General features: G+C 39.1%; 1 protein-coding gene across 1 annotated transcript in view; it reads left to right on the forward strand.

Moving 5' to 3' along the window:
* The window catches only part of CDK14 (cyclin dependent kinase 14), a 634831-nt gene that overhangs the window by 194609 nt on the left and 427360 nt on the right, over positions 1-12862 (forward strand). Inside the window, exon 5 of the mRNA XM_065939116.1 lies at positions 11597-11676. Coding sequence (XP_065795188.1) covers positions 11597-11676 — 80 coding nt within the window. The remainder of the gene's footprint in view (positions 1-11596; positions 11677-12862) is intronic.

The raw sequence follows: 12862 nt of genomic DNA on the forward strand, positions 1-12862 counted from the left end.
GCTTTATTTTGGATGCCTGCAACCGGTCCAAAGGCCGACTGTCCCCCCACTCCCACAGCCCGCTGACAGTGCACAGAGCTTTTATAGACGGGACAGGGGGCTCCATGCAGAAACAGCGCTGGCAGCTCTGACAGTCATCTGCAAATTGGTCATCGGGGTCTGGCCAGTGTCCTTTCAGTTGTTTTAGGTTCAGTGCCAGGGTCAGTTTGTTTCCGTTTTCTTTGAGGCCAATTCACGGAAATGTGACAGCGTGTGTCATGGGTAGAGTCTGGTCCTCATGTAATTAACTTTTTCAGCCTGGTGGAGGTTTCAGCATCTATAAGACAGCTCACAGGATATGGCTCAGTTCCTACTAAAGCCCTTGAAAAGCTATGGCCCTTGAGAAGGAACCAAAGGTCCTTGACTTTACTGAGTATATTGTTATTATTTGGTCTCCTTTGACTGTTTTCCTTTGTTTCTGCATGTTCTCACTTCTCTGACTATAAATTTATCCTTTGGCTGAAGTGTTTCCGTTGACAAAAGGCAGACGGTGGACGTGGGGCACAAGGACCACAGGGTTCTGCTCCGCTTCAGTACACCGCTCACTCCCGCCTCAGTCAGTCCATCGCTCAGTCGTGTCCGACTCTGCAGCCCCACGGACTGCAGCACGCCAGGCCTCCTGTCCATCGCCAACTCCTGGAGCTTGCTCAAACCCATGTCCATCGAGTGGGTGGTGCCATCCACCCATCTCATCCTCTGTCATCCCCTTCTCCTCCTGCCTTCAATCTTTCCCAGCATCAGGGTCTTTTCCAGTGAGTCAGCTCTTCACATCAGGTGGCCAAAGTATTGGAGTTTCAGCTTGAGCATCAGTCCTTCCAATGAATATTCAGCACTACCTGTGGTATGTAACTTCCCGGTTTTCTGTCTACCACTTGGTTATCTGTCTGTCTGTCTGTCTGTCTATATATTCATCTGTTACCACAGCACAGTGGGTGGAATACAGCTCCCTTGCTATCGGCTCTGACCTCATGCCTGTATTTCTTACTCTGTCCTCTACTGTGTCCCCTCCTCTCGTCCTTCAGACTCTTTTCATGTCATCTAGATCTAGAATACCATTCTCTGACTCTCCCTTTTTTCTTAGTGTTTTCTTTATTCCTTCTTTAACAGAAAACTGCCTGTCTTGAGATTGTTGCTTCCCTTGAACTCCTCCAATGATTCACACATATTTATGTCTAGCTTAGATTTTTGTACTGAGATCCAGACTCATAAATACCAGTGTTTCCCTTATGTCTGCACTTGGACACTTCTAGACTACTTTCCTCCCAAATACACTCTTGGACCTCTGTCTAAATCTCTTCTTTAGTTTCCCTTGACTCAGTGCACGTACTTCTGTCCACGCAGACAGTGCAGTCAGGACATGTGGAATCATCCTTCACCGCTTGCCCTACACCCAATCCCATTTGTGCTTACAGCCCGTTGGTTCCGTCTTCAGAATAGTGTTTTCCTTTTTCCCATTGCTCTTGCCAACACTCTGGTCCTTGGTGGCGGGCGTCTTTTCCCTGGGCCACTGCAGTCGCTGCCCAGCCTCCCTTCCCGCTGCTCCCACTGTTGTGCTCCTCCAGTCTGTTCCCCACACCAGAGTGAGGGAGCTGCAGACACATAATTCAATCATGTTGTCTCTTTTCCTAAGATTCCCCAGCGGTGGTTGTTTTCTTTTAATCAGGCCCTTCTGTGGCCCTTAAGGACCTCTGTGATTTAGCTCTCCTGTCCTCTTCACGTTCCCCCATCCACGCACCCTACCCACTAGTGACAAGAAGCCTCAGCCACTCTTTCTTATATTTTTATACATTGTGTTTAATACATTGTGTTCTCTGCCTCTGGGCTTTTGTACAGGTTGTTCCATCTGCCTGGAATATTCTTCACTTACTCATCTATATTTCTTGTTTCAGCTTAAATGCCACACTTTCAGAAAATCCTTCTCTAACTGTCTGAAGTAGGTTGTTTTTTTAAAGAAAAACTGAGATACAGTTAATTTACAATGTTTAAGGTGTACACAGTGATTCAGATATACATATTGATACATATGTATACATATGTATGTATCCTTTTTTAGATTTTTTTCCATTTTAGGTTATTAGAAGATATTAAATATATTTCTTTGTGCTGTACAATAGGTCCTTATTGCTTATCTATTTTATGTATAGCAGCTTGTATCTGTTAATCCCAATTCCTAATTTATCCCTCCCCCACTTTCTCCTTTTAGAATCATAAGTTTGTTTTCTTTTAGTCTATTCTGCATATAAGTTCATTTGTCTTTGTGTTAAAATAGGTTCTTTATCTTTTTTATGGCATGCTGTGATTTCCTTCATGGCATTTATATCAATTTGTATTGGGTATGTTTTTTAATTTTTAAAGAACTTATGGAAAATTAGAAGAGACCAGAGTTTTCATAACTCCCCATGATGCCATCCTTGACAGCCTGTGTGTTTCATCTGTCTTCATTCCTCCCAATTATTTTGAAACAAACCCCAAACATCATTGTATATTTTTTCTTTGAAAGATAAGAACTCTTTTAATGCAGGGCAGAAGAAGAGACGCAGAAGTACAGAACAGACTTTTGAACTCTGTGGGAGAAGGGGAGGGTGGGATGTTTCGAAAGAACAGCATGTATATTATCTGTGGTGAAACAGACCACCAGCCCAGGTGGGAGGCATGAGTCAAGTGCTCGGGCCTGTTGGGCTGGGAAGATCCAGAGGAATCGGGTGGAGAGGGAGGTGGAATGGGAGACCGGGATGGGGAATTTGTGTAACTCTATGGCTGATTCATATCAATGTATGACAAAACCCACTGAAAAATAAAAATTAAAAAAAAAAAAAAAAAATAGAAAAAAAAAAAAAGAAAGATAAGAACTCTTTTAAAATAAGCACCTAATCACAATACCGTTATCAAATGTAAAAATTTTAGCAACTTTTAAAAAAAAATTTATTTATTTATTTTTTTTTTCAGTGGGTTTTGTCATACATTGATATGAATCAGCCATTAGTTACACGTATTCCCCATCCCGATCCCCCCTCCCACCTCCCTTTTAGCAACTTTTTAAATCATCAAATATATAGTCAGTGTTAAAATTAGCTTTGTTGGACTCAAGATAACATTGCAGTTCATTGCAGTTAGTTGATCTCTCTCTCTTTTAAGTTGTGGGCTTTCCCCCACCTTTTTTTCCTTGAAATTTATTTGTTGAAGAAACAGGTTCCTTTCCCTATAGTTTCTTATAGTCTAGATTTTTCTCACTGTATCCCAATAAGAAATGGTGTTATTTATTAATAAGGTGTTCCTTTGTCTCCTTAAAATAAGGAATTAGATTATACTTGGTCACATTCAGATTGAATTGATTCCATTGAGGTGCATGAGAGCTCCCATCAGGAGCCACGTAATATCTGGTAGCCTTTTTTTTGTGATTTCAGCAGCTGTTAATGGTGATATTCAAATTTTGTCATTCCCCCTTCATTTTTCACACAATGCGTCTCTACAGAGAAATTTCACATATCAACTGTCTGATCACACTGAGGTATAGGGTGTATGCCACGCTTCAGTCAGTCCATGGAGTCGCAAAGAGTCAAAGCAGCTTAGCAACTAAACAATGACAACAAGTAGTATATAGGAAGGTAGATGAAAAGGGAAGTAAGTGCTTGAGATATTCACTTTTAACAGTTTTTAAACTAATGAGTGGGATCCATCAGTTCAGTTCAGTTCAGTTCAGTCGCTCAGTTGTGTCTGACTCTTTGCGACCCCATGAATCGCAGCACACCAGGCCTCCCTGTCCATCACAAACTCCCGGAGTTTACTCAAACTAATGCCCATCAAGTCGGTGATACCATCCAGCCATCTCATCCTCTGTCATCCCCTTCTCCTCCTGCCCCCAATCCCTCCCAGCATCAGGGTCTTTTCCAATGAGTCAGCTCTTCGCATGAGGTGGCCAAAGTACTGGAGTTTCAGCTTCAGCATCAGTCCTTCCAATGAACACCCAGGACTGATCTCCTTTAGGATGCACTGGTTGGATCTCCTTGCAGTCCAAGGGACTCTCAAGAGTCTTCACGTACTCTCCAAATGCAACTCATGAGTTTCTTTTAAAGTCTCATCAGAGGGGACTCCCCTGGTAGTCTAGTGGTTAAGACCTCACCTTCCGATGTAGGGAGCACAGGTTTGATTCCTGGTTAGGGAGCTGAGACCCCACATTTCCTCATGGCCAAAAAACTGGAACATAAACAGCAGAAGCAATAGTGTAACAAATTCGATAAAGACTTTAAAAATGGTCCGCATTAGAAGCTGCCATATAGCACAGTGAGCTCAGCCCAGTGCTCTGTGACGATCTATAGCAGTGGGTTCGAGGGATTGGGGATGGGGTTGGGAGGGAGGTTCAAGACGGGGGGATATATGAATACTTATGGCTGATTACCTTGTTGTATGGCAGAAAGTAACACAACATTTTAAAGCAATTATCCTCCAAGGAAAAATAAATTGAAAAAAAGAAAAAGAAATTTGAAAATGATCCACATCAAAAAAAAATCTTAAAAAAAATAGAATTTATAAGTAAATAATATCTCATTGTAAACTTATTGATTTAAACATATTTAATGCCTTTCAGTCACAGGCATTAGTTTAGTGATGCTTACATTGTCCCATTTTTGACAAGCAAGCGTCTCCTGCCCCCCTTTGGTTAGCTGTCTTTGTAGATACATGTTTTACATCGATCTCCCCGGTGAGCCGTAAGCGCAGGGACCATGTCTGGGTTGTTTGTTCTTTATCCCCAGCACAGACTGACAGTCTCTCAGTTAGTATTTGTTGGATAGGAGGAAGGCTAGTAAAGCTTCATTAAGTGGAGGGCTGTCTTGAGGAAGGGCATTTAGTCTGGTCTTCGTGGATTCAGAACTTGAATGAGAGAGCTAGAAGTCACAGAACTCAATTTTGGCTGAACATAAAGAGGGGCTGAAAAATGTGGGTGTTTAGGGGGTTTGCGTTCCACCAAAGGACCGCTTTGTTGCTGGGAGTGACAGACAGTCAACCCAGTAAGAATTTTTTCATTTTGTGTGATCACTGAGTTTCCTTCTTTTTGTTTTTTTGAATTAATTTTTATAATGAAGTATAGTTGATTATGTGTTGTGCCGATCTCTCTGTACAGAAAGTGACTCATTTCTCAGTTACCCTGTACACATATGTACATTCTTTCTTATGTTTTTTCCATTGTGTTTATCTCGGGATAGTGACTACAGTTCCCTGCACTGTACGGCAGGACCTTGTTTATCCATCCTGAATGTCATAGTTTGCATCTGCCAACTATGCTTTTATTTTAGGAGAAATGCACATTTTAAGTTATAGAAATGTAATTGTTTTCTTTTCTCCCATGAACGATATATGTTCCTCTAATTTTATGTTTCAAAGTATTATGAGTTTGTACATTTGATGAAGCATCATTACCAATATTTTATCAAACGTACAATCTCATAATAATTGTTGGTTGAGTGCACCCATTTTCTCATTGCATTAAATTATTAGGTTTTTTGCTTTGTTAATCACATCTTAATAACCATTATGCCATTCTTTTATAAATCTTTTTTTTATTTTAAAAAAGAAATCAATTTAACAGAAATAACATTAGTCTTCTTCCTGTTCTTTCTGTATTGTTTTGATAAAGATTAGGGTGAGGTGTGATTACTGACAACCTACCTTGAAATTTTAAATTTTCTTTTCTAGAATAAATAATGTACTTTTTAAAGAATATTTCTGAATATCAAAGGTTAAATAGTACTGAGATGGTGTCTCTTTTATACCTGAATGAAACTTGAATTTAGGTGGAAGACAGCAAGACCATGAATATTTAGTTGCTTTTAATTTTTGAAGTGTGTATGTGATACAGTATCATCAGCATTCCAACCAGTGTCTTAAGAGAGAACAAATAAAAGAAACACTGAAGGTAAAACCTTTAAAATATTTGTAATGACTTTGCCAAAAAGTGTAAGTTCAGCTCAAAATATTGTCCTCAAGGTACTCAGCCTTGCCATTGTCACTCTCTCAGTAGTAACTACATTTCCTTCCATTGCTTTAAACCAATACAGTAAGGAAACAAAAGCTGTGTATCTCTGTGCACTCAGTATTATTTTCCATAGCAGTTTCTCTTGAGACAGAATCATAATGGAGGAGAGAGGCAGAATATATTAAATTTGCCAGAGTATATTAAATTTCTTTTAGGTGTATTACCTTAATTTCCTTTATATCCTCTAGACATAATTTCTTCTAGGTGTTAGCACATGAACAGTATTTTCAGAGATGACCTAGATAATGTTTGTTATTTTGTTTTATTGTACAAAGTTATCTTATGAATTTGAGGTAACTAATCTGATAGAAAGCCTTTAGGCTTTGCTTTGAGAATTGTCCATTAGGAAATTCTCTTTGTGTATCGCCTTTTGAGCCGGGAAAATTTACCCTGAGTGGGAAAGTTTTCTTTTGTAGGGTTCATGAAATGTCAAAGTAGCACATGCATGAAAAAATGAATAGGCTGTTCTTATTCAGAACTTCTCGGTCTTGCTTCACCCACACAAAATAATTTTATTATTTACAGACTTATGGGCACACATATCTGTGGACAGAATTTCTGAAGTTGGCAGAGGTTTGGACTTGTGGTTAGAACCAGTTTGAAATCACTCATCCTTGAGCATGTAGCGAGCTTCACGGAGAGGCCAAGCTGGGAATGGCAGTTCTTGGAAGAATTAGAGACTAGTAACTAGACTCTGAAACTGCAACAGCTCCCTGTATAGCTTAGAACAACTGGACATGAACCTGGCAATCTCTCCAGCAGAAGGTTCTGTGGTAGTGTTAACACAGTGTAAAGCATTTAACAATGTTCTTTACCTGGATTAATGCCTCCATTGCTCATCAAGTCTTGATTGCCTTCCATTCATTAGCTTTTGATTTAATTAATAAGACTTGTTAAAGAGGAATCTTCAATGTTTTCCTGTAAACAGCCTTAATTTACTGATTCAATTTGAATTTCATAATTATTCTAAAGAACTTAAATCAATGTTTGAAGTATGTGTTTTGCATATTTAATTAAACAGTTTAAACCACACAAAGTAATTATTAGATATGCTCTAAAGTTTGAACATTAGAATACTTGTAATTATTTTTTCAAAAGATACCTTTTCCGAAAGTTGAGCCAGTGACTTGATGTTTTTACTAGACTATATGCTGAGGGATTCAGTATTTGGTGAGTGTCTAGACATGTGGAGAAAAATTAGGAAAACAGAGAGTCACAATAACTCTTAGGTTAAAGAACAATTTGATAATCAATATGGTTCTTAATGGGAAACCAATTAAGCAGTTGAAAAATAGGGAGATACTGATTAGCGGTCTGAGCTCAGATTATTAAAGATAGTGAGGGGTTTGAAACAGGTCTGCTGGGTGAAAAAGTTTAATTAACAAAGCATTCTTTAAATTCTAAAACCTTAAGGAAATGAAAATTTTCTATGTCTGCATGCATCATCAAAAACAAAGAGACTGCACCTTTAATTTGAAAAAAGAAAATATTTTATTTGTTTGACTGAACTCTCCAGCATGTGGGATCTCAGTTCCGCAACCAAGGATCGAACCCATGGCCCCTGCAGTGGAAGTGTGGAGTCTTAACTGATGAACCGCCAAGGAAGTCCCAAAATAAACACTTAAACTCAAACACTGAGAGTTTGCACTTGTCAGGAGCATGCCAAATAGATGACCAAGAAGAACCTACTGTTAAAAAAATTAAATGTGAAAGAAGATATTGAAATCTTTTAAAAATGTGATATTTCTGAAATTTTTGAAAGCAATAATTTTTATATTTTATTCTTGAATTATCTTGCAAATGTAAGGAAAGAAATGTTAGTATATTAACATTATTAATATTCATTCAATCAAATATCTTGAGAGTATTCTGTATGTCAGATGGTTTTAGGCATTGAGCATGCAACAGTTAACAAAACAGAAGAAAGTTCCTTTGCTCCTAAATCTAATAGTCTAGTATAAATTTTAAGGAATTTTTTAGTTTCACATAAAATCTCAGTGTCTTTAACTCCTGTGATTATCATAACTATAAGAAATGGATAGTTGGAGGTTTAACTCAAGGAGCATTATGCTTCAGAATCAGGATTCCATTAACCCGGATCTTGTTCTTTTAGGCAGTTTATTGTAGTATGTATGTTCAAGATTTTTTTCACCTCAGAAATGATGCACACAGTCTATGAGATTGCGTAAAGGTGTTCCTTCTCTAGTTGCATTTAAAGTATCAATGCTGGTTCAGTTAAAGGCTCATCGCCTTTCAGTGTATTACAGGGGAATCATAGCTTCATGGTCTGAGTCTGTTTTAAGCATATGGCCTTCCAAAACTATAAATTCCCTATATTCCAGAATTCAATTTGTGGTATATGTAAGCCAGCGATCTCAAGGGAGGTGGAAAAGCTTTGTGGGAAGAAGGTTGTATGTGTGTATGTGTTTATGGGTGATGGGAGACTATCTGTAAATGAAAGGAGAATTCCAAGCAGTTCTTGGATTCAGTTCCCACCTCCTTAGGGAGCCAGTGATGAGCTCAGCTGGGCTGAGAAAATCTGTGCAGATGTCAATACTGACTGCATCCCAGCCTCAAGCCCCGCTGGAGGCCTCCCTCAGCCATAAAGAGCAAAGTGGAGAGTGCAAGGTACAGTCAGTCTCCAGTTGAACCCCATATGAATATTAATATTTTACTTACACCTGGGTACCTAGAGCATAATCAGGGTTAGAAGAGCATCATGGCGACATACTCAGGAGAGGAGAGTTGCAGAGCAGAAAAGTGCCAGGCCTGTCCTCCCAGCTGAAACATAAGGGAAAATAAACCAGCCCCCTGACCCAGAGGAGGCGGCACATTGTGGAGCCTTATAATCAGATGTCCTTTGATTACTGTAACCAAGAATGTATTTGAACAATCGGTTTGATGAGGGATGCCATTAGGATGGCTGGGCTGTGATAAATCCCTGACCTTTCAAATTCTGTGTCTGTGGCAGGATTTTTTTTTTTTTTTTTTTTTTTTAATAAAAAATAGACCAGTTGGATGCAGTTTACAAGAAAGAGACTTTCAGATTCTTTATTTCAGACTCAGGCACTGGATTCTCTGGGATGCATGGGCTCTCCTCTGCTGATTCCATAACCTCTAAAGATTTTTGCTTGCAATTCAGACTATAGTGAGAAGCTGCTTTTGATCTGTCAAGCTGGCCAAATCAGTGGTCGATAACATAGGATCTATCAGTAAAAGGGGAACCCAAGCTCCTGTTTGCTATAGGTAGTAGAAATTGGTACAACCTGTGTGTAGGATAATTTCTTAATGTTCTTCAGAGTTAGAATTTAGAAATATAGATTTTAAAAAATGTATTTGGCTTCACTGGTTTTTAGTTGCAGCCTGTGGGATCTATTTCCCTAACCAGGGATGGAACTTGGGGTCCCTACACTGGGAGTGCTGAGTCTTAATCACTGGACCATCAAGGAAGTCCCCACATTATGTTTGGATTTTACACTTCTGCTCTTAGAAATTTGTCTTATAGATATTTTTTTACGTGGGTGAAATTATGTACAAGAACTCTTACAATATCATTGTTTCAGTGGCCCCAAATTGGGAACTCGTTAAATGCCTATCATTAGAGGATTGAGGTTGGAGAAGGCAATGGCACCCCACTCTAGTACTCTTGCCTGGAAAATCCCATAGATGGAGGAGCCTGGTAGGCTGCAGTCCATGGGGTCACGAAGAGTTGGACATGACTGAGTAACTTCACTTTCACTTTTTACTTTCATGCATTGGAGAAGGAAATGGCAACCCACTCCAGGGTTCTTGCCTGGAGAATCCCAGGGACGGGGGAGCCTGGTGGGCTGCCATCTATGGGGTCGCACAGGGTTGGACACGACTGAAGTGATTTAGCCGCAGCAGCAGCAGAGGATTGGGATTAAGTTAAGCATACTACGCTTAGACTAAGAAACACCCTGTGGTGTTTTAAAAACAAGAGACAATTTCTATGAGTTTATGAGGAAGAGATATTGAGAGATGAGAGATATTGAGAGATAAAAATAATGTACATTGTACCCTGTATGGCACATTACCATTTGTATATGTATGTGTTAAGTATACATATCAAGCTAAGTTACCTGAGTTAATTGGTGACCTCAGAGGGTGGGAGCTGGCTATGGCAGGGAGATTTACTTTTCATTACAGCTTTCTTGTAGCTTTTACATTTTTAATATGGGTTTATTTTACTTATTTTTTTTAAAGTATATTAGTATGAAGTATGTTGGTTAGCCTAGTCAAGGTAGAAAGTAGAACATTCAACTGGAAGACCAATATAAATTTAAAAAAAGTCTTTATTTTATTAACAGAATTGATTGTATAGAAAGTTAGTTGCCTAGTGTAATCTTACTTTTAATTAGAGCTGATACACATTTAGAATGTGTCTAGAAGAACCATCTGTTTTGTATGGGTCTTGGGTAATTTTGTAATAGTAAAATATTCTTAACTTTTATTGTGATGATATACTGCATTATTAAACATCATCAGACTAAATACAACTTTAGGAGACTCTAGTTTAAGAAAATGGCAAAAAAGGGAGGAAAGGGTGGTATTGCTAGAGAGAAAGAGACAGAGAAAGAAGAGGGAGGAGAAAGAAGACAGTGTCAGTTTTCCGTCTTTGGGGACTGAATGACCTCAGCTTAAGACTGCAGGTGAAGTTGTTGTTTAGTCACTTGGTCGTGTCCGCCTCTCTGTGACCCCGTGGACTGTAGCCCGCCAGGCTCCTCTGTCCATGGAGTTCTCCAGGCAGGAATACTGCAGTGGGTTGCCATTTCCTTCTCCAGGGGATCTTCCTGACCTAACCCGTGGCCTCCAGCGTGGCCGGCAGATTCTTTACCGCTAAGCCACCTGGGAAGCCCTAAAGACATTTGATCCTAAGAAACAAAGGAGCTATTGGAGAAACAAAGGGAGAGTGTTATTCTGAGTACTTAATTTTTAATTAATCTGAATAATTGATCAAACACAGTGTTTTTTTTTTTTTTTTATTAAGCACTAGTTTCATTTTGGAAGGAACATCGAGTGAATCACAGAAAACTTGAGTTAAATCTTGGACTATGCAAGTGTGAATATTTAAAATGTGAATATTTGAAGTGTGAATGTTTATGATGATGGTACGGGGTTCCCAGCCTTACTGAAGTTAATCTTGTGGTGGTGGCATAATTGAGTCACTGACATTTTTAGTGCAAATCCATAAAATACAAATTGTAATGAAGACAATTAGAACAGTGTGTACTGAGTCCCTTCAGTTGTTTCTGACTCTGTGCGACCCTATGGATTGTAGGACCCTATGGCTCCTCTGTCCATGGGATTCCCCAGGTAAGAATACTGGAGTGGGTTGCCATGCCCTCCTCCAGGGGATCTTGCCAACCCAGGGATCGAACCCGCGGCTGTTACGTCGCCTGCATTGGCAGGTGGGTTCTTTACCACTAGCGCCACCTGGGAAGCCCAATTAGAACCGTAACAAGAACACATATTCACGGATTTCCTTCTCTTCTTCTGTTTGTCCAGGGTGAATGGAAAGTTGGTAGCCCTGAAGGTGATCCGGCTGCAGGAAGAGGAAGGTACACCTTTTACAGCTATCAGGGAAGGTAGGCATTTTCCCTTGTTATCCTTGCTTTTGTATTTGTGTGATGCCCATAACTGTTTAAATATTATACACCTCTGAATATGCTGTTTCTAAATTATATGGTTAAATTTCTGATTGGAATGTGTAAACTGAAATTTTAAATCAGCACCTCTTACAATCACATCAAGTCATGTTAAATAAAACTACCCTGCTGAGTATTCAGCTGTAGGGGGAAAAAGTGCTATGTGTTGATGGTGAGACTTTCACTAGCTGGCTGAGGGGTTTTATACATCTGATTTTGTTTGCAGAGTTCTTAAGGCACATATTAATCTAAAATTACTCTATACTCATGACCTTTAAGGAAACTTCTTAAAAATGGGGGAATTATGCTATCTTATTAGTCTTTTGTACTTTATCTTTCTTGATTTCTTTTTTCCTATTCTTTATTTCCTGTTGGCTTTTCTTATTGATTTACAGATGCTATTTACGTATCAACATTATGTTGTAATATTTTGTTCCATTGTCATTTTTCTAGAAAGTATTCTTATATTTTTAGATTAAAAAAATATTTATGTTTGGCTGCACTGGGTCTTTGTTGCTGTGAGCTAGCTTTCTCTAGTTTTGTTAGCAGGAGGTATTCTCTATTTGCCATGTGCAGGCTCAGTAGTTGTGGCCACAGGCTTTGTTGTTTCATGGCTTGTGGGAGCTTCCAGGACCAGGGATCAGACCCACGTCCCTTGCATTGCAAGGTAGATTCTTAACCATTAGACCACCAGGGAAGTCCTAAAAACTCTTTTAAACCCTTATTTGTTACATATAATTTTTTATAAAATAAAATTGCTCTATTTTTGCTTTATACCTTCCTGCATAGTTTTCTACTTCAAGGGAATAAATCACCTTTTATTAGTGGGATCTTTTCAGTTCACTTGCAGAACTTTTACTTCTACTGCATGTTTTTAAAGTATAAATAATCTTGAAATAAGACTTTGGTTTATTTTTGCTTTGCAGGAACTATGAGTACTTGTCTGTTGATCCACAATAAGATAAATAATGATTTTACTTCAATAGTATTATTAAGATATTGATGAACTAAATGCAGTCTGTCGCTGGTCTGATTTGTTTCCCTGACCAGGGATTGAACCTGGGCCACAGCAGTGAAAGCCCAGTATCCTAACCACTAGGCCACCAGGGAGCTCCAAAGAAGTCTA

Source organism: Muntiacus reevesi, chromosome 6 (assembly GCF_963930625.1).
Source record: "Muntiacus reevesi chromosome 6, mMunRee1.1, whole genome shotgun sequence".
Classification (NCBI taxonomy): domain Eukaryota; kingdom Metazoa; phylum Chordata; class Mammalia; order Artiodactyla; family Cervidae; genus Muntiacus; species Muntiacus reevesi.